This window comes from Brienomyrus brachyistius, chromosome 21 (genome assembly GCF_023856365.1).
Source record: "Brienomyrus brachyistius isolate T26 chromosome 21, BBRACH_0.4, whole genome shotgun sequence".
Classification (NCBI taxonomy): Eukaryota; Metazoa; Chordata; class Actinopteri; order Osteoglossiformes; family Mormyridae; genus Brienomyrus; species Brienomyrus brachyistius.
Genome location: NC_064553.1, coordinates 4,531,857 through 4,558,698, shown reverse-complemented (window position 1 = coordinate 4,558,698; position 26,842 = coordinate 4,531,857). Strand labels below are relative to the sequence as shown.

Genomic DNA, 26,842 nt, shown 5'->3' with positions numbered 1-26,842 from the left:
CCAGTGGAAAAAGTAATTCATCTGGAGACGCTGCAATTGGAAACTTTAAATTCTTGAGTGGTGGCAGTTTTCAAATCAACGAACACGCCGACGTTCACACCACCACGTTAACAAGTAAGCGGGGCGAGCAGCTCTCTTCCCCGATAAGCTCTAAATTGTCCAGCTGGAGGCGTAGTTGATGAGCGTCATCTCGAGGTCCGACTTAAACCTACATAAAGCAAGAGAGGAAAAAAAAAACACTTTCCAACGCACGTAAAAACCCTGCTCTCTCTGCTGCAGACAGGGATGTACTAAGACTGACTTCTAGTATAAAAGCATTTCACCACACACATGTACGGTATCTATGTAAGTGGCATATAAAATGTGACACTTAGTGAAGCTTGAAATTTGATTGTACATACTCACCAAGTAGTTTACATTTATAAATGGGGATGACTGAAAGATCCTTGTAACAATCAGCACCATGGAGTTAAATTTCAACTCAACCCTGTAGCTTTGGTTCCCCCCAGGTGTGAAGGAAAACTGGAAGCTCCCTCCCACTGTAACGCTGGTGATGGAAGGAGCAGATTCTGTCGGCTGTCCCTGGCTTCCCCAGCACAGGTACACTGCAGGACAGACAGGTCAGTTACTCACACCCTGAGTCTGAAGGTGCTGAGAACATAAAGATCTGAAACATCTTCCAATGACACATCGTAATATTTAATAGTGAAATAACAATACAATGACAAAATCTTAATATAAAGTTAATATTAATATAAAGTTACCTAACAGTAGAAGGCAGCACTTTGCTCTAGTAATCCATGCCGATACACTGAGGTCTGGATTCTCATCTCTCATTTTGGGGGAGAGAAAAGAGCTACAACAAAAAACATTAAAGAAGACCATTGTTAAATCTGTCAGGTACGGGGTTGGACGGGCAAGCAGGAAGCGGGGAATGACGAGGCAGGCAGGCAGGCAGGCAGGCAGGATCTTCGGGGTTTATTAAAGGGACCGGGAAGACAGGGCAGACGGCGACAAACTAACATTAGTGACAAGTCTGGGGAAGACGGACTCAGACGCGTACTAAATACACAAGGCAAGCCGAAAATAACAGGCATGATCAGGGAAGCACGCGTGGATGATCAGGGTGCATGAGAACATCAATACAGCGATTTTACTCCAGAAAAACAAGCATGTGAAACTAGGTCTGTAACGAACTTTCGGTAATTCACGTATCACGCTTAAAATTCAACCATATTCAGTCGCATTGTTCAATTATAATTATAATTTACCTATTCATTATACTGGATTCACAAATTTTGCTTAAACTTAGTCCGTGTTTTCTGCCAAATATACGAAACCGAAAGTAAACTTTGTCAGTCATTTTAATTTAATTCATGTATTACGAAATTACTGTTATAGGTAATAATTAAACCTGATAATTTGTCATTTCTTAAACAGATTAATCATGTTTTTGTCATGGTTTATTTAAATGAACATCTGAAGATCATTAACTAGTTCGGTCCAGATTGCTGTACGAGAAACCTGTTAATTCTATCATTGTGTTCAGTAATAGGACTTCAGCACATATTATTTGGATGCCTGATATTATGCTTTTGTACCACAGATGTAATTTTTACCAGCCTTGTTTTATTTTTCAGCAGCTATTATTATAGCAAACTCTTGTTGCAGAGCTAACTTGTACAGATCACTAGTTTTATGTTTTCCGATTATCACCATCAGTTGTTCAAAAACGGTAACTCTTCAAGAGGCATTTCTCCCGTCAAACAAATGTGTTGACATAGAACGCACCATTATTTGAACTTTAATTGCCAGATTTAAAATAAATTAAATATGAAGGCAAATAACATTATTCGGAACTTCTTATACTTTGGGACTAGACCAACTTGATCAACCGTATATAAATAATACACTCATGATGCACAACAGTCGTCTCTAAACCTACGAAAAACCTTTGCAAAACGCCCCTGCTAAGTACACATCCAAAGTACGGAAATATTTGGGGGTTTCTGCAAAAGATCAGTTCCATGTTGTTTGTAAAACGTGTCTTAAGTTTAAATATAGTACAGGAACTGCAAACTTTAGACTAAAACTGAAGAACTTTAATCATGATGAAGACATCAGCAGTGAACTAATGCGGCTGTAAACTGTTGATAAGTGACATTTATGAACTATCAATGAATTGAATGCGATTCTGATTTTGAAATATCCATTCAACCTATTTCGTCAGAAGCACAGTCAAGCATGCATATCATACTATTAGTATTAATATTCGGTACGCTAAATATACAAGGGACTAGCAAAAAACCTATATAACGCTCCATACATAAATGCAAGTATTCATACCATTTACTTGTGCTGCGTTTCATGGAATCCCACGTTTTATGAACATACTACTTTACGTTATTGGAATAAATCCGTTTATGTGTGCTTGGTTGGAGTTTGCGCTTTTTGTCCCGTCTTGTTCCAGTTTCTGGAGAAGCGTCTGCTAGTGCCCTCCCGCTCCCGGTCTCTGTTACTCCTGCTCGTTCCGCTGAATTTCTGACTGTTACCGGTCGCTCCCGCAGTATTCCACAAGAGGGCAGACGCAGTACTTTATTATTTGCATGATGAAGTAAGTTCCTGTGCACTGAATGTGTTATTTCAGTAGAACAAGAACAGAATAAATAAAAACACATTCAACAAAAATCTCTCAGCTGTGAAGCGCAAATACACATGTAAACTGAGGCCAAAAACTAATCAGATGTGAAAATATCTGCGCAGTTATTAAACAATAAAGAAATCTAAAAAACAAATGTGCAAATATCATACTATTATGAACAAGAGCAGCTTAAAAACAGAAGAAAACCCTGAGACACATTTCAAAGAAATACGTTCAAACTTGCTGAACATCATAACTTTAATACAATGACTCAGAACAAACACGAATATATCACACAAAATAAAGGTTAAATGAAACTGAGACGTGATACTTAAAATTGTGCAGAAAAAGCATGTTGCTGAGAGACTGGTCTCAGGCGTCTTTCTCTAAGATGCACCCACAGACATTAAATGCCCTCCCCAATGACGCACCGGATGCAGGTACACTCAGAACAAACCGGGAATGAAAGCGTTGACAGCGCAGGAAAGCGTTCTTTGTGAAATTTCCACCACAGAAGCACTTCGTCCGGGTCTGGATTGTCCGAGAGTCGGGCGCTGAGGTATTCGGCTATTTCTTCATCAACAGGCTTCGGTTCTGGTGGCGCTGCATCGTCTGCTGTGGCTGCGACCAGGTCAAAGCGCATGTTCTGGATGAGTTCTTTTGCCGTTTTCGATGAAATTTGGAATTTAAAATTTATAAACAACTTTAAATGACTTTTGTAGTTTTGACTTGATGTTTTAAAAATGTAATGATTGTTTGATTTTATATAATTTATTATTTTATTTATTTGCGCTTTTATCCATTGTTTTTATTTCTGCTTTAACTTATCTTGCAATCACGATTGTTATCAGCTGTTTCTTGTTATTCACATTGAGTCCTGTGTATTTCAGTCCGCGTTCGAGGACGTTTCTCCAGTCCTGTCAGAGAAGTTTTCACCATGTTTATGTGGTTTGCCTGCAATAAACCCCTCGTTCTGGATTTCCGTCTGTCTGACCCGGATTCCCCGCTCCCAGCTCGCTCGCCCTGCGCGCGCTCATTACGCGCGCCATCTCTCGACATTATAAAAACTGAGGCTGCAAACGTTTTTTGTCATTTGCGTCATCCTCAAAACTTTTGGCCACGGCTATACACGTCAACGTCTTTGGTTTGTGGTTTTCTTCAGTAATGACGAGGTCGAACATAAATCAGTGCATTTCTATAGTTTCCTGTACAGATGATGATTCTGCATTTTAAGCTTTAATTTTTTTTACCTTGTTTAAAGATCTATGTATTTATGACTAAACATGAAACACTGAATCATGTAACAGCATTTTTATATCACAGATGTTCACTACCGAACTACGAAGCAGTCACAAACATATGAATGTGCATTTATTTCTTCTTTAAACAGTTTAATGAAATTGGTTATGTGCTTTGATTAACAGGGTAATGATGGCGTTAGATAAAGTGGAGACCTGCTGTGACCCAAACTACTCTAAGGTCATTGGGGCCCAGTGTTATTACAGCATGCAGGTTTCGGAAGTCATGTTAATTCACACTCATTTGTTAATATTGGCGATTCTTTCTTGAGAGAGATCACCATGTGTTGATGGTTGAGGTGTTTTCTATAACATGAATTTCATATGTAGAAAGCAGGTCTACCGAACCACTGTCACGACCCTGAGCTAACAGAAAGCATCATAACCACTTAACTTTCCACTTCACCCGAGAAAAGGTCTTCAGATCTACCCACTGAGCTGAGGAATGTGAGAGAATTCAACACTTACTTCAGGTGCAGTATCACAGATTACCGATTTGACAAAAATTGATATAAATTTTTTTTTAATTACAAAATCGTATAAAAACAAATAAAAAATTAACATATAAACATAAAAAATCCCGCATGACGTCACATGAACTTTAAGCTGGACAATGAGGCAGTCAGCGTATGATATGGAGAAACTGAATGGACCAAGACTGGTAAAGCAGTTAGATACACCTGTTCAAGTGATATATGGAACAAATAATGGGATAAATGTGGAAAAAAAATAAGATGGCTGTGACTCGATGACGGTGGAAGAAACAGCCGTCAACATGTCAATGATCCCTCAGCCACAGCAGAAAGGCGTCTGAAGGTGCGTAAAGGACCGATAACGGAGTGTAAAGATGAGAAAACGCTGAAATGTATGGAAGTAGCACCAATATTCTGCTGTAGTGATGATGGGGAAGACTTAGTGTTCATATGCTGGCACCTTTGAACGTTGGTGTTAGAGAAGAATTTGAATACAGTGGGACTTTGTTACACAAACTTAATTAGTTCCTGAAGGCTGGTCGAGTTGTGATTTGGTCGAGTTCCAAGTCGCAATTCCCCATAAGGAATAATGTAAATTAATTTAATCTTTTCCAGATCCACAAACAATTGCCTCTTTAACCTTATCTGCCTACCTAACCAATGATAAAAAGCATTAGCAATCAATATAAAACTGATGGAAAAGTGGAAAACCAAGTTTTAAATCAATCTTCACAACAATGACCATGTCTTTGGGAAGCCTGGTGATCCACAGAGGAGACAGAACATTCTGGAGGAATGCTGTGTGTATGGATGCCAGGGGTCATAAAACCATCTGGTGACCCCCACCCTTGTGCCCCATGCTATCTGGGGTTAACATACCCAGTACAGGAGCATAGGGGGGGTAAGTAGTAGGAAGATGGATGGTCCTCGTCTTCCTCTCCTGTAGATCAGCCCTGGAGTTCTACTGCAGGAGATGCTAAGAGACCTTCATCTCTACTTGGCTCAGCTGGACCTGCAGAGAACATTTACACAAACCAAACAAATATTCTCAGTAAACTTATAAACAGGGTATATTAAAGAAAATGATTGGTAAATTATAAATTTGTTGTTTTAATTCTATGTAATAATTACCTATATTTTGATGTTGTCTGGTTCTTCCCTTCCTCCATATTACTATGGAGATCACAGCTCCAGTAAGAACTACTACTGATATTACTGCACACAGGATCATGGTCCATCTGTGACCTGTGATAATGAAATGGGTATGAATGTGACTAAGACCTTCTGACTGAAACTGTAACAGAGCATATTTGTATGAAGGAAAAATTTTCCTCCTCCTTGGAAGAGTTCTGTGTGTGAATTAGTTTCCTTCAATTGTCTGGTGACACTCAACATTATGATTTATTTTAAAATCAGCTTCATGCTTCACTTATGTCCAGAAATGAACAGTGTTCCCTCTAAAAGGCACAAGTATTCTACGGCTTTCACTTTAATCAAAAAAGGATTTTGGCACGAATTGGTATATTTTTGTTGTTTTTTTCACCATCTCAGAAGAATATTCAAATGGTGAAGCTCTCAGGAAAGGGAATTAAATAAATAAAATCGTAGTTTCCACTTCTGGGCTGTCTTTCACTATAGACTATTAAATAAAGACACACTCTGGAACAAACATTTAGATGTTACCTCCTGGCTGTGTGAAGCATAATTTCAGCTCCAAAGGGTCACTGGTCTCATTGCTGAACTCGTTCTGAGCCGTACATGTATAATATAAGGAGCTCGGTGCATCAGACTGGGCTATTTCAACAACAGGACCAAGATGCACTAAGCAGCTCTGTCCACAAGGGGGGGCAGTTTCCCAGACGTACTCTACATTGGTCCCCTGACTGCTATTGCAGGCCAGAGTGACGTTGCTGCCCAGACAATCAGCAGTGATACTGGGTTTAGAAACTGGCTCTGTAGTGAGAGAAACAGATACAGACAAAGGCCATTATTACTCCATCACACCCTTGCACTGGAGAGGGTCCCCAGCCTCAGATACCAAATAATTTAAGATCCAACCCACCCCAACAGCACCCTGTTCTCTCTGCTGTGGACAGGGATGTACAAAGACTAACACTGAGTGACAGACTTAGACCAAGAACTTTTCCTGATATAAACTGTAAACACAGAAAATACAGTCACTGTTTGTCTTTTTCCTTTTGAGCACAATCCAGGAAGAAGCATTTCACTACATACATGTACGGTGTCTGTATACAGCGCCCTCCACAATTATTGGCATCCCCTTGTAAAGCTTTGTGAAAAGGATTAGAAAAAAATCTACCTTTCAGTGAAGTAGCTTCATCTCACACTGAAAAAAATTTGAAAAATCCAACCTTTCTCTGAAATAAATTTATTCAAAGAAAAAACAAATCCTTCATTAAGAAATAATTATTTTTAATAAAAACACATGTGCCACAATTATTGGCACCCCAGCTTTTAATACTTTGTACAACCTTCCTTTGCCAGTAAAACAGCACTGAGTCTCCTATAACATTTTACAAGGTTGGAGAATACAGAGCAGGGCATCTGAGACCATTCCTCTTTGCTGAATCTCTCCAGATCACCCTGGGTCCCCAGCCCTCTCTTGTACACTCTCCTCTTCAACTCATCCCACAGGGTTTCAGTGGGGTTCAGGTCAGGGGACTGAGATGGCCATGGCAGAAGCTTGATTCTGTGATCAGCTAACTATTTTTGTGTTGATTTGGACATGTGCTTAGGATCAGTGTCCTGCTGGAAGACCCAGTATTGACCCAGGATGGCCCAGTTTTAGTTTCCTGGCACAGGCAGCAAAATTTTCATTTAAAATATTTCATGAAGTCCATAATGCCATGTACCATAACAAGGTTTCCAGGGCCTTTGTAGGAAAAAGTCTCACATCTCAGAACCTCCACCATATTTTAGTTGGGATGTTCTTTTTCCTACAGCCATCTTTCTTTTTACACCAAACCTACCTTGAATGTTTATTACCAAAAAGCTCCACTTTTTTGTTTCATCAGACTATTGAATTTTGGTTCCAGTCAAAGTTGTAATAGTCTTTCGCAAACTCCAGCTGTTTACGTTTGTGGTTAGCTGACAAAAAAAACTTTTTTTTCTGGCATACTATGCAAATAATCTGTTAAAATGAACAGTGGCGTCTGACGTGTTTTTTCGGAGACGTGGTAACCCCGAGATTTTACTTTGTCTTGTAATTCACCACCAGAGATCCTTGGGGATTTCTTGCCTCTCACAATCTTCAACACTGTATGTGGGTGGAAAATAAACTTGGCTCCTCTTCCAGGCAGGTTTGGAAAAGTTCCAGTTGTCCATTTTGTATTATTTCCCTGATAGTAGAAATGGGCATTTCCAGGCGAGTAGATATTTTTTCATACCCATTCCATGACTTATGAAGGTCAGCACACTTCTCCCTCATTTGGTCTGTGTTCTCTTTTCTTTGCCATGTTGATGGGTGACTAAGGGAATTTGGCCTCTATGTCACGTCATGTGTGTATCCCAGTTAATCTGGAAGTCATGGATGACAGCTTGAAGGTTCCTTTTCACTCCAATCAACTCAAAGATGTACAATTTACAGGGGAAACATGCTTCAGTTACATTGTGTTCACTGTAATTTCCAGGGCTGCCAATAATCGTGGCAGATGCCTTTTTGCTAAAAATAATTATTTCTTAATGAAGGATTTGTTTTTTCTTTGAATAAATTTATTTCAAAGAAAGGTTGGATTTTTCACATTTTTTTCCAGTGTGAGATGAAGCTACTTCACTGAAAGGTAGATTTTTTTCTAACACTTTCTACAAATCTTTACAAGGGGTGCCGATAATTGTGGAGGGCGCTGTAAGTGGCAAATAAAACATGACACTTGGTGAAGCTTGAAACTTGATTGTACATACTCACCAAAAACCTGTATACGAAATCTTCTGCATTGCCCGTTTTTTCCTGTAAGATAATCTACATATAGATCATAAAAACCTGAATCTGAAAGCTGTAAGTTATCCAGCTGTATCAGGTTTTCCAGAATCTTCACTCTTCCCTCGTAGTTTACATTTATGAATGGGGGCGACAGAAAGATCCATGTAGCAATCAGCACAGTGGAGTTAAACTTCAACTCAACCCTGTAGCTTTGCTTCCCATCAGGTGTGAAGGGAAACTGGAAGTTCCCTCCCACTGTAACGCTGGTGATGTAAGGAGCAGATTCTGTCGGTTGTCCCTGGCTTCCCCAGCACAGGTACACTGCAGGACAGACAGGTCAGTTACTCACACCCTGAGTCTGAAGGTGCTGAGAACATAAAGATCTGAAACATCTTCCAATGACACATCGTAAGATTTAATAGAGAAATAACAGTACAATGACAAAATCTTAATATAAAGTTAATATTAATATAAAGTTACCTAATAGTAGAAGGCAGCTGTTTGCTCTAGTAATCCATGCTGATACACTGAGGTCTGGATTCTCATCTCTCATTTTTGGGGGTAGAGAAAAGAGCTACAACAAAGAACATTTAGAAGAACATTGTTTACATCAATACAGCGATTTTATTCCAGAATAATAAGGGTGTGAAACTAGATCTGTAACGAACATCCGAACTTTCGGTGATTCACATATTACGCTTAAAATATGAGCATATTCAGTCGAAGTGTTCAATTATAATTTATATTCATTATACAGGATTTACAAATTTTGCTTAAACTTAGTCTGTGTTTTCTGCCAAATATATAAATGTATGAAACCTGTCAAACAAATGCATTGACATAGAACACGTCATTATTTGAACTTTAATTGCCAGATCTTACATAAAGTAAATATGAAGGCAAATAACATTATTTGGAACTTGCTATATTTTGGGACTAGACCAACTGTTTATAAATAATACACTCATGATGCACAATTGTCGTCTGTAAACCTACGAAAAACCTTTGCGTAACGTCCCTGCTAAGTACACATCCAAAGGACGGAAATATTTGGGAGTTTCTGCAAAAGATCAGTTCCATGTTTGCAAAACGTGCCTTAAGAAGTTTAAATATAGTGCAGGAACCGCTAACTTTAGACTAAAACCGAAGAACTTTAATCATGATGAAGACATCAGCAGTGAACTAATGCAGCTGTAAACTGTTGATATGACATTTATGAAGTGAAACACTGAAGAAAAACGACATTTAGTAATCTGTTATCGGAATAGTTGGTAATTCTGAATTTCCAAATAATAGAGACGCATTACATACAAGTTTTTACAATTTTATAATTTTAACGTATTTTTAATTATTCCAAAACGTAAAGAATAGTACAAACATTTGTATGGGTAGCTTTGTCCAAACATTTGACTGATATCGTATATTTGTTTAAGATTTGTACTTGAGTAGTAACTGAGTGACTAAATCACTTGTGCCCACATGCTACAGTCTGTTTGTTGCTGCATCTTTTCTAGGTTCCATGCTCCAGGAATCCAGTCCCAGGTTTTATGCACTTAGTCAGTCACCTGTTTCGTTTGTTTTGGCCTGGGTCACTCCTGAAGCTCACACTGGTGTTTCTGTATTAAGTGTTAAATACACTTTGCTGAACTTCCGAGCTTTGCCGTTTTGGTTATATGCGTCCCCTTATTTGCTTTCGTCCCTTTTCCCCCTTTCCCATACCTGATAACGTCTCAGCCTTAGACTGGGGCGTAACACCCACCAGTAAAGTGCCACCGAAGATGAGTCTCATTGATCCTGCAAAGTACGACCTTTCTCCCTTTGTTCTTTGAGTTACCCGAGGTTCACTACGAGGCTGCGGTTAGTTTCTTATTCGTAGCTACCACAGAATGAATAAAATGTTTAAGCTGCAACGCGTACTTTTTCCATACATGTATTTCACAACTCACTCCGAAATTACATTTTAAACCTTCTACTCATACGTTTGTATTTTGAAAATAATTCTTAACTGTGCAGCACGTGCCGCCTACGGAAGCTGAGGATAAGAAGCGAAAGTCAGACTCCAGTCTCACCTCCCGCCCGAAACGAGGCTTCAGTTGGATGAAATAAATATAGGTGCTGCAGAATTATTACCATTTTCTTAACTTCTGCTTCCCGTGTCACCCGCACGTGCAATTCGGGTAAACAGGTTTGGAACAAAGCGTCTGCTAAATATATTAATGTACCATGCTATAATGTAATAATCACTTATTTTAACTCCAAGATCAATGAATTGAATGCGATTCCGATTTAGAAATATCCATTCAAACTACTTCATCAGAAGCACAGTCAGCCATGCATATCATACTACTAGTTCGGCCGCAAATACTCTCTTATATTCATACCATAATTAATATTAAATTGTCCGGTACGCTAAATACATAAGGGACTAGCAAAAAATCTATATAACGCTCCATACTGTACATAAATGAGAGCATTCATGCCACTTACTTATGCTGAGTTTCATAGAATCCAAATCCACATTTTATGAATAAACTTCCCTATATTCGAATGCCCACGCTTATGTGTGTGATCGGTTGTAATTCGCGTGTCTGTCCTGCCACATTCCACTGGCAGGATTCCAGAGAGGTGTGTAACTGTAGTCTGGCGGGAACTGATATCCCACCAACCAACCCGGCCAACATCCAACCCGCCCCTTTCGTAACGCCAAAGCCACGCCCATGTGTAATGCTCGCCGAAACGAAGAATTATAGCGCACGTTATGTCAGTAAGTTAAAAATCTTTAGTTTGTATCCCACTATAATTCCAGAGCTTTTTGTCATTTTGTTCTCAGTGTTTCTGCTAGATAAACTGCTCACTCACAGTTTTGCCTAAGAACACAGCTATGAATAAAGAATGGAACCAAAACATCCTCTGAAAGCAACTTCTCCCAACCATCCAAGAGCAGTTTGGTGACACAATGCCCTTTCCAGCGTGGTGGAGCAGCATGTGTTAGGGCAAAAGTGATAATTAAGTGGCTTGGGGAACAAAAAGAAGTTCTTTACCTAGTTATAGTTTGGTAGGCCTAGTTAGTTGCCTAGACGGTCAGTTAACTGATAGAAACGTATGACTAGCAATAAAACTACATACACCCACACATGAGCCGGAGTAGAATATTTATCTATTTATTGAGGAGCACCAGCAGCTTCTCACTGACGTTGTTCTTCCTCAGCACTCTCAGGAAATGCAGACGCTGCTGTGCTTTCTTGATGGCAGCTGTGGTGTTTTCAGTCGAGGAGAGGTCAGGAGACTGAGGTGCGCAGGAAGGTAATGGTGTGGACCCTCTCCACGCAGTCGCGCTTGATGTGGAGGGGAAGTGATTCACCTGTTTCACCTGTTTCCTTCCGGAAGGTGCTACAGGGCCGTTAGGACCAAGACCAATAAAATCCTTTTTTGAAAAAAATTAAATCCGTAGAATACCTGTGCATTTTAGAGGGAACACTGTTCTTTTCTGCACATAAGTGAAACATAAAACTGATTTTAAAATACGGATATCATAATGTTGGGTGTCATTCGACAATTGAAGGAAACTAATTCACACACTAATTCACACACTAATTCACTCTTCCAAGGAAAAAGAGAATTTTTCCTTCACACAAATGTGTTGCAGTTTCAGTCAGAAGGTCTTAGTCACATTCATACCGATTTTGTTATCACAGGTCGCAGAAGGACCATGATCCTGTTTGCAGTAATATCAGTAGTAGTTCTTACTGGAGCTGTGAGCTGCATAGAAATATGGAGGAAGGGAAGAACCAGACAACAAAAAAATATGGGTCATCATTGCATAGAACTAATAGAGAACAAATCATTGATTTATTTTACCAATCATTTACTTTAATATACCTTGTTTATAAGTTTACCCACTTCAGACAGCAACATATATATATATATATCCATCCATCCATTTTCCAAACCGCTTATCCTATTGGGTTGCGGGGGGTCCGGAGCCTATCCCGGAATCAATGGGCACGAGGCAGGGAACAACCCAGGATGGGGGGCCAGCCCATCGCAGGGCACACTCACACACCATTCACTCACACATGCACACCTACGGGCAATTCAGCAACTCCAATTAGCCTCAGCATGTTTTTTGGACTGTGGGGGGAAACCGGAGTACCCGGAGGAAACCCCACGACGACACGGGGAGAACATGCAAACTCCGCACACATGTGACCCAGGCGGAGACTCGAACCCGCGTCCCAGCGGTGTGAGGCGACAGTGCTAACCACTGCACCACCATGCCGCCCCCATAAGCATCATAGGATATGCTTATGTATAACGTGTACTCATGTATAAGGTGTATGCTTACATATAATGTATGCTTATGCATAAGGTATATGCTTATGTACAAGGTGTGCTTACGTATAAGGTATATGCTTATGTATAACGTGTACTCATGTATAAGGTGTATGCTTACATATAATGTATACTTATGTATAAGATATATGTTTACGTATAAGGTGTATTTATGTATAAGGTATATGCTTATGTACAAGGTGTGCTTATGTATAAGGTGTATTTATGTATAAGGCATATGCTTATGTACAAGGTGTGCTTGCTTCTCAAGGGGATTTATACAGCCTGGGGAAATATCCTTCAGCAAAATCCATTTCCTATTACAAACCTGTCTGAGAAAATTTTGACAAAAGAATTAACTAAAATTAAATTAAAATTAATCCTGAGTTCCACTGACTAAATCTTAACTAAAACAAAACAAAAAAAGTCAAAAATGTGATTTTAATCCACCTATAATTTTCAGTAAGTAATTAATTCTTGCTAAAATTAACACTGGTTATGAGGTTCATTAACACATTGTTTTAACCCAGGCTTTTTCAATCAAGTAGACATTTAGAAAGAATAGAATCTTCATTCCCACGCAGGCGAGGTCAGGGGAAAGTTTACTGATCCCATGGGGAGATTCTAGTATAAGTCGAACTTTCTACATAATGACTAAATTACAGCCTGCATATGTTTTCTTTTAAAACAAAGATAAAAAAGGCATTTTATTTGAACTGTTTATTTTATTCACCAAAGAACTGTTAGCTTTACCACCTGCAGCCGTGCCTGGTTTGCACGACGTGCCTGAGACCTCCTTCCGGAGGTTTCCACATGGGCGGTGCAAGCTCTCCTGCAGCATTGACCACATTGACCACATTAACTATCTATCTGCGCCAGCTTTGTCTTTGTCTGTAGGGTCTAAATTCACAGCCGTTCAAAGCACGTGTCACTGAAAGTTTGTTCACTCGAGATGTTAAACCATGTTTTCTCAGAAAAGCAGTTTTTATTTTAAAAATGCAGCAACAAAACTGTGCAGCTTTAATTCTGTAGGTCAATAATGCATCATGGAAACCCGTGAAAGCTAAACCACTGCTTCTGTTCAGGTCATAATAAGCTGAATCTAGCAGGTATCATTTATCCCAGTGTGTTAAGATGCTCTGATTCCATTGTCCATTTTAGCCGTGGTTCATATGTTGTGCCTAACTGAGATATGTTGTCTTCTGTACTGTGAACGGCTGTTTTACATAAGACATGTGCAGGGGTGAATTCAGTCACCTCCAGAGATCAATTATCTTTAAACTGCATTTGAGGAAAATCGCAACTCCTGTATGTACACAGGTTCTATTGTAGGGGCTGGTGACAGGAATTCATCTGTAACTGGGGCTGGTGACAGGAATTCATCTGTAACTGTGACTGGTGACAGGAATCCATCTGTAACTGTGACTGATGACAGGAATCCATCTGTAACTGGCTCCGGTGTATCTGCTGGGGATAATTGGTTAAAGTATATTTTTAGAAAAGCCTGTTGAATAAGATAATTGATATTTAGCAGACATTTTTATACAAAGTCACTGAGAAAACAAGATCAGACAGTCCCTGACACAAATGGGGGGTTAAGGATCTTGCTCAGAAGCCCAATGGGGAAATCACTCTACTGATCCTGGGATTTTGAACCAACAACCTTCTGATCACAAGCACAGTATGGGATTCCCATTTGTGCCAAAACATGTTAAAAGCACATTGTCAAAGTTGACTGAATGTTTAACAAAACATTTGTCTGTGTCTTCAACTTTGAAATGTTGTACTTCAGCTGTGACAAAACTATTATGGCAATGAGGTTATTTATGCTGATTGATCACCTGACTAAACATTTGTTTGTATCAGTTCAGCTTTACACTGTACTGTCGTTTGAGCACTCCCTGTTGTTTGACTGTTGTGTTGCATGTCAACACGTCGTCATTATGTGTCATTCTCCTCGACGTTTGACTTTAATAACATGTATTATTCACCCTGTCATTGACATACCAAGTACAACTGGACTGCAGCATGATTGGTGCATTGGAGAAGAATACAGCAGGACAACATGCAGAACAACACGGAGAACAATACAGCAGGACAACATGCAGAACAACACGGAGAACAATACAGCAGGACAACATGCAGAACAATACGGAGAACAATACAGAGAACAATACAGCAGAACAACATGCAGAACAACACGGAGAACAATACAGCAGGACAACATGCAGAACAACACAAACAACACAGAGAACAATACAGCAGGACAACATGCAGAACAACACAAACAACACGGAGAACAATACATCAAGACGAAATTCATGACAACACATCAGGACAGGACCATGGAGGATGGCAGATCATGTTGCTGTGTTCAGTTTAAAGTTGAAAACACACAGACAAATGTTCAGCCGACATGGACAGTGTGCATATTGACATATTTTGGGCAGAAATGGAACCCCAAAGCGCAGTGTCACTACCTGCTGAGCCACACAGCATCCCTGCATTAGTGCTGATATTTACCTATATTTGATCCTCTTCTTCTCCTCCTCTGTATGTAGATCACAGCTCCAGCGAGAAGCAATGTTGGTATTACAATCAATAGGGCTACGATCCAGTTAAAACCTGTCATAAAGAATAATAAATGTGACTTCAGTACTTCTCACTGAAGCAGTAACGCTCAAACTATGTATTTGGTTTGACACATTGTCTTACTTTTAGTTGATATGGTTGCAGTCAATGCATTAATTTTTCATGTATGTTTGTATTCTGCTCTATTTAATCACATTTTAACATTTCATTGTCTCACATTTTCAATCATATCACTAGATTTTTGTTTTCCAGACAATCACTCCAATGTCTTTTCCATTTCAGATAAATATTCATGCTATAATGTTCTCCGGAAAAGATTTCAATTAATAATACATACTATTCTCCACTTCATAAGGACAATCTTTTACTGTCCATTATTATATACATGCACACACTGGGACTTTGGTTTATACATCACCTGCTGGCTCTATGGGGCATAAATTCAGCTCCAAAGGGTCACTGGTCTCATTGCTGACCGCATTCCAAGCCGTACATGTATAGTATAAGGAGCTCGATGTATTAGAGAAGGCTATCTCTACGACAGGACCAAGATGCAGTAAGCAGCTCTCTCCACAAGGGGGCGCACTTTCCCAGACGTACTCCACATTGGACCCCTGCTTGCTATTGCAGGTCAGGGTGACGTTGCTGCCCAGACACTCAGTAGTGATACTGGGTTTAGAGACTGGCTCTGTAGTGAGAGAAAAGAATACAGACAAAGGGTATTATATACGCTCATTATTAAATGACGTACAACTTGTGTTACAATATAGTTACAGTATAGTATTTGAGGTGTAGCAATATCATATCACAGTTTAGAAAGATTAAATGAACTGGAAAATGTTGAGGTTTACCAGCCATGAAAGGAATCAAAACTGAAGAAAAGATAAATGCATCACAATGATCGCAACAACATTACAGCTTAGATATGCATGCCTTTAGCACTGATTTATAAGAAATAAGTGAAGCTAAATGTGTATGCAAAAGAATGCAACAATAATCTATACCTCCATTGCTGCCTGCATTATGATCATAACTCACATCCCCCTTTGTACTGTGCACACTCACCAGAAACCTGAAGGATGAACCTTCCTGATTGACTTGTTGATTGTGTAAGGTAACCTATATCCAGACGATAAAAACCTGAGTCTGAAAGCTGTAAGTTATCCAGCTGTATCAGGTTTTCCAGAATCTTCACTCTTCCCTCATAGTTTACATTTATAAATGGGGGCGACTGAAAGATCCATGTAACAATCAGCACAGTGGAGTTAAATTTCAAGTCAGCCCTGTAGCTTTGGTTCCCCCCAGTTGTGAAGGGAAACTGGAAGTTCCCTCCCACTGGAACGTTAGTGATGGAAGGAGCAGATTCTGTCGGCTGTGCCTGGCTTCCCCAGCACAGGTACACTGCAGGACAGACAGGTCAGTTACTCACACCCTGAGTCTGAAGGTCTGTGCACAGATTAATGCCATCTTACCTTCACCCCCTAATCCAATAATAAACCACGTCACCTTTTTGTTTTACCATCTAATGTATGTAATGTAATTGAGAAAATAATTCAGTGTTTAAAATAAACTAAACTCCTCAAGTGAAAATGTAGATGTTACGTGTTATTTTTTCAGATTAGGCAGCATAACGTAAAAAAACCTTAATGCAAATTTACAATTTACCTATTAGTAGAAGATGTGGATTTTTAGTTCTCATCTTTTGTGGACAAAACAATACAGTCCAATATCACCTATATAAATACATAAATAAGCAAGAGCATCATAAGAAAATGAAGGTGCATAATGGATAACTTTTATATAGCAGTGATATTTAAATTGATAATATTTTTCTTTAAGTGACGGTCAGTCAGGCTCAGTCGGCGATACTGTTATCTCACCTTCGCTCCGGGAGTCGCGAGTTTCCTCTGATGTTTGATTGAAGACAAGCGGTTCGTGAAATTGTCGTTTTGAATTGTATTGTTATGAAAACTGCATGAGGAATATACAATTCATTTTAAATTAATCTCACTCCGTACTCCTATTAATATTGACGTGTCAGTCACATTCCGTTAATTTTCGGCCTTATGTCGTTATTTGTACTAGATAAATGGCCCTGATCCAGGGTCGTAGAAACGGGATGGACGGGGGAGGTACCTCCCAACATTTAATTTGGTCCAATAAGTAAACCTTTGTACTGTATTTAAATTATAAAGTTGTGCCCCCCCCCCCCCACCACCACCTTGGGAATAGCTTCAACAGCCCCATGCAGGTAAATTGGTCCGTACGGCTCTGTGTGAGAATATCACTGACGCGTGTGTTTGCTTACCAGGGGCGATAGTCTTGCAGGTGAATAAAGTGTGAACTTGGTTATTCACAGCTGCCAAAAACCCAACGTTTGAAACTTTTGCTTGATTGACAAGCGCATATTTCAACCTCTACTTGAGGACGTACAACGGCGAAGCAATAAAAGAAGAGAAACATGCACTTTAAGTTTGCGATTGTTCCGCGACTGTTGGTTACTTTCGGTTTGAATCGAAGCTGGAGACAGAAGGACTTGTGGAAAACGTTCACTGAAATAAAACCTAAATGAAATCAACTGAATGAAAGTGAAGTGTACGGTCTTGCTGGACATATCAAATGTTGTTTAATACTCGTCCTGGGCCATAACCATGCGTGTTAAAAGCAGGTAACCGGAGAAAAATAGAACTATCATATCGATTATAATTGTTAAATCCGTTTGCTCAAGCAGTCTATTCAAAGCAGACCAGGACCATTCGTAACATTGCGATTTTTGCTGAAAACAAATGTAAAAAAAAAAAATTAAAATCACATGCCAAGTTCGTTGAACCCCACATCATAATGTAAATATGAAGTTAGGAGGGACGCGGCTATGAAAAATAATTGTAGACCTACTTATAATTAATAATATGTTTTTATGTATTATCTTTTTATATCATATTAACACCGGATAAGTCTATTTGTTCTTGTTTTGTACAATTTATGTAACTATTTTTCCATTTGCGTTTTGTTTACCCTGTAGCGTAAATCTCTTGTTGGCGGTGAATGACCATGATGAGTTACCTGTAATTATTTTTTATTTATATTTATAACATTCTTTGTGTGGGCCCATTTATATTTTCACCGTATTAATATGTAAAATACTTCGTGATTTGGAGATGCAAGTTTGTGAAGCGGTTTACGATGCTCATGTCTTGTTTCTTGCTAATACGGTGCAATTTAAACCAAAGTTTACGTGCCGCACAGTACCAACATTATCGCATTTCTGTCGCAGTCCTATTGTAGCCGTTTTTATTATTTGTTTTCCAAATTTCCTAGTTCCACTCCACGGCTTGCTAGACTACCCCAGAATGTCCATACTTCATAAAGTCACTCAACATTTAGGTCTTGTATTGCAAACCTGCTTACAATTTCCTCCATAAATCGTTTTCGCATCTTTTACATTTACGCGAATTAAAAAATATTCTTCTATTAGCCCTAGCATTCTCACGTTGTGTAGCCAGGTATTTCAACAAACATCTACCGTAGTGAAATGATATAGCATCCAAAATCTAAAAATCCTTATATTTATTAAATGTTACAAACGTGGTATTGGAAATGTCGTCTTTTGGCTGTATATCAAATGGCATTTAAATGTTTATCGTTTGTTAAATACTAAACAAAGGATTAAAAATACTAACCTTCACTTTGAACAGCTCCCAGATCGTTTGCGCGGATTTCTGCCTACTCTTCTTGATTTACGCCAATGCTTATGATGATGCTGCTACAACTCATCATAGACCTAAGTTGTTACAAAGTTGTTAAAAACTTACATTTCTTAAGAATGCGCCGACTCATTTGCACCGCGTAAGGTGGGACTTTAAACCCCACATAACATGTGTAGCAGTCTTAGGCAAGATGTCATGGTAAGTGTATCTTCTGGCAATCTATCCTTTGAATGACTGTGCATAGCTAAGGTGAGCATGCTTTGGTTTTCAAAAAAGGGGACACTGGGGGCGGGAAGGTACGGGGGGACAACCACAGTGGGGGGAGTTCGCACGCGCCTGGAGGGGTTCAAACACGGGGTATCAGTGTTATGTAGAAAGTTGGCAAATGCCCCCAAAACTATGTTAATGAACTTAAATACATAACAAGACTAAAAACGAATGTCTCAATAGCCGGTATGGCCCAGTCCATCGATATAACTATATGCTTATTTCATGTTCTTTACAAATAAAATTTAAAAAATAGTTTAAGCTTTTACTAATCCTTGTGAAACATTGTTTCTTTTTATGGCCATAGAAAAAAAATAAAATACCTTGTCATGAAAAGTCCACTATTTCGCTAGACTTCCTGAAGTCTTTCTGATGTCCCTGACGATTGAATCTTTCCCAGCAATCATTGGTTGCCCATAAAATAGGCAGGAGACATAGCCTATGATTGATATCGTGTGGTCAGTACTGATCCAAGCCGATGTGGAGCCCTAGGCGAGCATCACCGCCGACGACCCCCGTTCGAGTCAAAGAGAAACTGGCTGGCAAGTTGGCGCCCCCTCAGAAGTTGGCGCCCCCCTCATAAGTTGGCGCCCCCTCAGAAGTTGGCGCCCTAGGTGGCCGCCTATGTCGCCTATAGGATTGAGCAGAGGCCCCTTCAGTGACTGAACTGACATGTGATTCCTTTCCTTTTATTCACTGGCTTTGCATCAGTGGACTCGGAATCAGGGAAGGTCTTTTTTATCAAGGCAAACGTGCCATCTACACGTCTGTGGCTATTCTGAGGCACAGCGGAGTGATTCGTCACTCCACAGAACACAAAACGTAAATCACCAATAATTCCACTTAAACACGGTCAAAGCTCATGTGGGACCCAATAGACAAGTTTTACTGCCGGTGCCCCCCCCCCCCCCCCCCCCCCCATACAACAGCAACAACAACATATGTGACCCATCACCACGAAATGAGTCTTATGGGTGTATTTCTACCAGTGCAACTTCAGACTCATTTCGTGGTGACGGGTCACATTTGTAGTTGTATAGCGATGTTTACACTGGGCCCAAAATGACAGACAGAACCAGAGCTATTTTATTTCATTACCCCCCAAATCGGTTCCACGCAGACAGGTTTATATTAGATTTACTTTACAAAGGGCAGCTTAACTTAAATGCATTTCCTGACAGGAGTACATTCATACCTCAGTGTATTGACTGAGCCTCCACCTGTATTACCAACTCATTACGTTTGTGGTTTACTTCATAATAAGAAAAGTATGACTTCGATGAATACATTACTATAGTTTCCTGTAAAGAAGATAACAATTTTGCATTTAAGGTTTTTTTTTTTTTTTTAAAGTTTGTTCACTAATCTGAATATTTATATAGGAACACTGCAGTTTGTGTGAAACTCTGCTGAATTGTTATGTTATAGTAGGGTTTGCCTCAGTCGCCCAATAATCACAAAACCATTAGAAAATCCATGGATGTTACATTAGCCAGTTCAATGAGGTTCTTCTTGCGCTTTGATTAACAGGGTAATGATGGCGTTAGATAAAGTGGAGACCTGCTGTAACCCAAACTACTCTAAGGTCATTGGGGCCCAGTGTTATTACAGCATGCAGGTTTCAGGTCTGCACAAAGGGAACGGAAACCATTGTAACTTAGACTCTTACGGCTTTTTGTTAATGCTGGTGATGGTTGCTTCTAAGGAGAAGATGATGCGTAGATGGTTGTGGTGTTTTTGTAGCTTGAACTTCACATGCGGAAAGCAGGTCTACAGAACCACTGTCGACCTTGACCCCACAAAAAGCATCGAATGTGCGACCACATAACTTTCCACTTCATCTGCGATAATGTATTCAAAACAACCCAGAGCAATGTGTGAACATGCAAGACTTGCGGACTTAATTGGTGGCATTTCAGGTGGCAGTTGTCTGCATGCAGCTGTAAGGTGCAAGTGCACAGGTGCAACGTGCTCATACAGTGCATGTGCTCCAACTAAACAAATTTCAGGGGGTATTATAAATGGTGATTGGATCAACATAAAGACATATTGAACACATGAAGGAAATTATTTTAAAATGTGTTCTGTTGCAGGAGATGCTGGCCTAGCTGGACCTGCAGAGAACATTTACACAAACCAAACATTCTCAGTAAACTTAAAGTAAATAAATGTTTGATTTGTTCTGTTTTAGTTCTATGTAATAATTGCCCATATTTAGTTGTCTGGTCCTTCTCTTCCTCCATCTTTGTATGCAGATCAAAGCTAAAGTAAAAAGTACTATTGATATTACTGCACACAGGGTTATAGTCCATGTACGACCTGTGATGATAAAATGGGTATGAATGTGACCAAGACCTCCTGACTGAAACTGTAACACTGAGCACATATTTCCTTGAAGGAAACGCTGGACATGTTTTCTTACTCTTTGAGTACTTATGTGTGAATCAGGTTCCCCCACTTATGGGATGACACTGTTGCACTTTTCAAGCACCACTATACTTTAGATATTTTAAATCACCCATTTTATGTTTATTACCTGCCCAGAGAAAAAAATAGATAACCTGCGTTTTTCTTAAAGGTCTATGTGGCAGTTTAGTCTTAAGGCCTGTCTTGCACTGTCTACTATGAAATAAAAACAAACGTAGATATATTTATATAGATCTGACCTGGGCATAACCTCACCTCCAAAGGGTCACTGGCGTCATTGCTGACCTCATTCCAAGTTGTACTTGTATAATAAAATCTAAAGACAACAGGATAACAGAAGCAGCTGATTTCATGAGGGGGGGCACCTTAGAAGAAAATAGCCCCTGATAGCTCCGGAAGTCGCCTGTGAGGATTCAGCACCTCCATGACACGTGACTCTGGCAACCCTCACAATATTTTGTTTAATTTTCATTTGTCTGTTAAACGCCACTGTGAGCTGATTCTCATAAAAGCTCCACTGCATACATTTGTACTCACACATGCTACCATATATATATATATAAGCTGTTATATATATAAGCTCTGTATGTGGCTTGTGATGCGTATGACTGTGTATGCCTGTGTATGACTGTGTATGACTGTGCATGCCTGTGTATGCCTGTGTATGACTGTGTATGACTGTGTATGCCTGTGTATGCCGGTCCTGCATTTCATGTGGTCTTCACACATCACAATGCACTGTAGAACGTTGCTTGCAAATACAGCAGCGACTTTTTTTCCGACACTTTATTGATGATCTTCATGACACACAGACACACATGTAGGTGAGACCAAGCTTGTCAGCGAAGGGCAGCCGCCTGCAGCAGCGCCCACAGAGCTGGGGGTTAAGGACCGAGCTCAAGGGGCTACAATCCATTCTGCAGAAGTCGGGCTCGAACCGGCGGCCGTCCGGACACAGAGCTTTAACCCACTGAGCCACACTGTCCCCGATGTGATTGTAATTGTGTTATTTTTCCACTTCATTTTAAATTATTATTTTAAAATTTTCTATGCATCTTGCACCAAGGAGGTTTTAGGTTAAAGGTCACAAGAATGGTGCAGTGAACAACTTTTATAACACATGCTTGTTAAACAAGTAGACATTCAAAAATGTAGTAGAACAGAATAATATCCCTTTTGTCACATGACCAATATCAGGGGAAAGTTTTGTTCGTACGGCTACTACAGAAAGTGACAAAAGAGGATAAAATAAAGAAACAGGATATAAATTCTACATTACAGAGAATAAACGCAAATACATACAACATCGGACATCTGCATTTTAAATGTGATACAGACACACAATACAGCACAGCACACAATGAGAAACCGGTCTCTAGCTTTTCTAAAACATTAGGTTAAGATCATTTTTTGACCCCAGGGAAGATTCGAATACAATTCAAACATTATAAATAAGGACAAATTTACAACCTGCAAATATTTTCATGTAACACAGGTATAAAAAGGCTTTTGATTTCAACTTCTTATATTCACAAAGGCACTGTTACCTTTACCACCTGCAGCCGTGCCTGGTTTGCACAGCGTGCCTGAGACCTCCTTCCGGAGGTTTCCACGTGGGCGATGCAAGCTCTCCTGCAGCATTGGCCACATTGACCATCTATCTGTGCAGCTTAACACATTGCAGCAGCTTTGCCTTTGCCTGTAGGGTCTAAATTCACAGCCGTTCCAAGCACGTGTCACTGAAACATACAGCTCAGCCCACAGTTTGTTCTTTGAAATGTTAAACCACCTTTTCTCAGAAAGGTCATTTTTATTTTTAAGCTCAGCACGACAGAGACAGAACTGCAGCTTTAATGCTGTAGATCTATAGTGTGTCGTGGAATAACATGACTGTAAATATATACAATATATATATATTAATACTCTATATTTAGGCCATAAAAATCTTTATATACTAACTGTTTCTAGATGTGTTAAGATGATCTGATTCCAGTTTTCTTTATAGCCTTGGTTTGTATGTGTGTCCAGCTGAAATATGTCACAGTTTTCTGTACTATTAATTGCTGTTTTACATACGACGTGCAGGAGTGAAGTCAGTCGCCCCCAGAGACAAACTGTCTATAAACTGCACATGAGGAAACTCGCCCCTCCTGTATGTACATGGGGGCTGGTGACAGAAATCCATCCTCTGCTGTATTTGCTGGGGATTATTGCACAAATGATAAGTTTCAGGTGAATTTTTAATTAATTAAGTCTGCAGAATAAGATTAAATAAGAATTTATTAGGGTTATTGATGATATTTACCTATATTTGATCCTCTTTTGCTTTTCTGTATGTAGATCACAGCTCCAGTGAGATATAATGCAGGTGTTACCATCCATAGGGCTACGATCCAGTTAAAACCTGTCATAAAGAGTAATAAATGTGACTTCAGTCCTTCTAACTGAAACCATAACAATGCGTAATCAGACTATGTATTTGGTTTGACACATTGTCTTATTTTTTGTTCATGTATGTTTATATTCTACTCTATTTAATCACATTTTAACATTTAATTGTGTCACATTTTCAATCATATCACTAGATTTTTGTTTTCCAGACAAACACTCCAATGTCTTTTCCATTTCAGATAAATATTCATACTATAATGTTCTCTGGAAAATATTTCAATTAATAATACATACTATTCTCCACTTCATAAGGACAATCTTTTACTGTCCATTATTACATAAATGCTCACACTGGGACTTTGGTTTATACATCACCTGCTGGCTCTATGGGGCATAAATTCAGCTCCAAAGGGTCACTGGTCTCATTGCTGACCGCATTCCAAGCCGTACATGTATAGTATAAGGAGCTCGATGTATTAGAGAAGGCTATCACTACGACAGGACCAAGATGCAGTAAGCAGCTCTCTCCACAAGGGGGCGCACTTTCCCAGACGTACTCTACATTGGTCCCCTGCTTGCTATTGCAGGTCAGGGTGACGTTGCTGCCCAGACACTCAGTAGTGATACTGGGTTTAGACACTGGCTCTGTTGTGAAAGAAAAGTATACAGACAAAGGCTATTATTTACGCCCATTATTAAATGAGGTACAACTTGTGTTGCAATATAGCTACAGTATAGTATTTGAGGTGTAGCAATATCATATCACAGTTTAGAAAGATTAAATGAACTGGAAAATGTTGAGGTTTACCAGCCATGAAAGGAATCAAAACTGAAGAAAAGATAAATGCATCACAATGATTGCAACAACATTACAGCTTAGATATGCATGCCTTTAGCACTGATTTATAAGAAATAAGTGAAGCTAAATGTGTATGCAAAAGAATGCAACAATAATCTATACCTCCATTGCTGCCTGCATTATGATCATAACTCACATCCCCCTTTGTACTGTGCACACTCACCAGAAACCTGAAGGATGAACCTTCCTGATTGACTTGTTGATTGTGTAAGGTAACCTATATCCAGACGATAAAAACCTGAGTCTGAAAGCTGTAAGTTATCCAGCTGTATCAGGTTTTCCAGAATCTTCACTCTTCCCTCGTAGTTTACATTTATAAATGGGGGCGACTGAAAGATCCATGTAACAATCAGCACAGTGGAGTTAAAGCTCAACTCAACCCTGTAGCTTTGGTTCCCACCAGTTGTGAAGGGAAACTGGAAGCTCCCCCCCACTGTAACGCTGGTGATGGAAGGAGCAGATTCTGTCGGCTGTCCCTGGCTTCCCCAGCACAGGTACACTGCAGGACAGACAGGTCAGTTACTCACACCCTGAGTCTGAAGAAGGTCTGTGTACAGATTAATGCCATCTTACATTCACCCCCTAATCCAATAATATTCACATTTTTGTAGTATTTTTTATTTTATTTTACCATTTAGGTCTATACATGTAATATAGACCTAAATGAGAAGATAATTCAATGTTTAAAATAAACTATACATTATACGTTATTGTTTTCAAATGATAAACAATAATAAAAAACTTTTTAATGTAAAAGTACGATTAATTACCTATGAGTAGAAGACGTGGATTTTCAGTTCTCATCTTTTGTGGATAAATGAATACAGTAAAGAACAATATCACCTATATGATTACATGAATATGCAGAAACATCATAAGCAAAATATTCATTAAAGTGCATAATGAATAACTTCCGTATAACAGTGCTGATACTTTGGTCTCAGTGACGGTCAGTCGGTCTCAGTCGGCGGTACTGATTTATCTCACCTTCGCTCCGTGAGTCGCGGGTTTCCTCTGATGTCTGATTGAAGACAAGCGGTTCGTGAAATTGTCGTTTTGAATTGTATTGTTATGAAAACTGCATGAGGAATACACAATTCATTTTTAATTAATCCCACTCTGTACTCCTGTTAATATGGACGTGTCAGTCACATTCCGTTAATTTTCGACTTTACGCCTATCTTATTCGTACTTTATATACAGCATAAAACTTTTTTTTGTCAGTGAAGGACCAAAATGAGCAGGACAGGAATTTTACCCGTAATTTTTTTTATCTATATTCAGCTGCATTCCTGATGTATTTCTATTTTAATATTTGAAATACATCGTGCTGGAAGAGCAAATTTGGAGATGCAAGTTTGCGAAGCGGTTTACGATGCTGACGATGTGCGTCTTGCTCCATTACTCCAATAAAGCGCCATTGAAACGAACGTTTCCTTGTGCGTTAACAACATTACCTTTTGTATTTACCATTGTTTAATTTCATAGTTTCACCGCAATAGCCTACATTCATAGACCTTGTTAGATGCATCCAGAGCTCCCACCGAAGTACTTCACGAAATCAGTCAACATTTATTTTAAATATGCTTAGAATGTAAGTGCTATAGGCCTAATGTAGTTTTATCAGTTTTACATTTAGGTTGAGGCACATTTAAATACCCTTCCAATATCATTCTCACAATGTTAGGCAACTACGGAAGTGAAATAAAAATCCTTGAATTTATTAAATGATATAAAATTTGGTAGTCCAAATGTCATCTTTTGATCAAAAATACTAACCTTCACTTTGAACAGCTCTCAGATCGTTTGCGCTGGATTTCTGAATGCTCTCGAATCTTCGTGTGTTGGTATCAGTCGTCAGAATGCTGCCTACGCTACTGATCATATACCTGCGTTTCAAAAAAAGAATGAAAAA

General features: G+C 39.3%; 1 protein-coding gene and 1 long non-coding RNA gene across 22 annotated transcripts in view; both read right to left on the bottom strand.

Moving 5' to 3' along the window:
- otos (otospiralin) overlaps positions 1–26,807 on the bottom strand; it is a 37,128-nt gene extending 10,321 nt beyond the window's left edge. For 2 of the 21 annotated variants that reach the window (XR_007384386.1, XM_048989304.1), the window contains exons 1-4: positions 18,957–19,213; positions 17,157–17,247; positions 16,942–17,009; positions 406–605 (exon numbers count right to left, since the gene is read on the bottom strand). Coding sequence is in view for 12 of the 21 variants with exons in the window: in XM_048989291.1 (XP_048845248.1) it covers positions 13,961–14,151; positions 15,208–15,309; positions 15,695–15,964; positions 16,342–16,677; positions 16,942–16,975 (933 nt within the window). In the remaining 9 variants the exon portion in view is untranslated. Of the gene's footprint in view, positions 1–405; positions 606–764; positions 857–2,346; positions 2,510–8,337; positions 8,674–8,832; positions 8,927–10,839; positions 10,981–13,370; positions 14,152–15,207; positions 15,310–15,694; positions 15,965–16,341; positions 16,678–16,941; positions 17,010–17,156; positions 17,248–17,584; positions 19,215–25,165; positions 25,415–25,697; positions 25,872–25,914; positions 26,258–26,706 lie in introns of those variants that run through there. The other 19 variants (XM_048989295.1, XM_048989298.1, XM_048989291.1 and 16 more) reach the window with 18 other exon arrangements.
- Positions 22,417–25,226, bottom strand: LOC125716698 (uncharacterized). The gene is made up of 4 exons (XR_007384388.1): positions 25,091–25,226; positions 24,444–24,713; positions 23,983–24,081; positions 22,417–23,877 (listed from the first exon to the last, which is right to left on the bottom strand). It is a non-coding gene; the product is annotated as an uncharacterized LOC125716698 (long non-coding RNA).
- Positions 26,808–26,842: the final 35 nt, after the last annotated feature.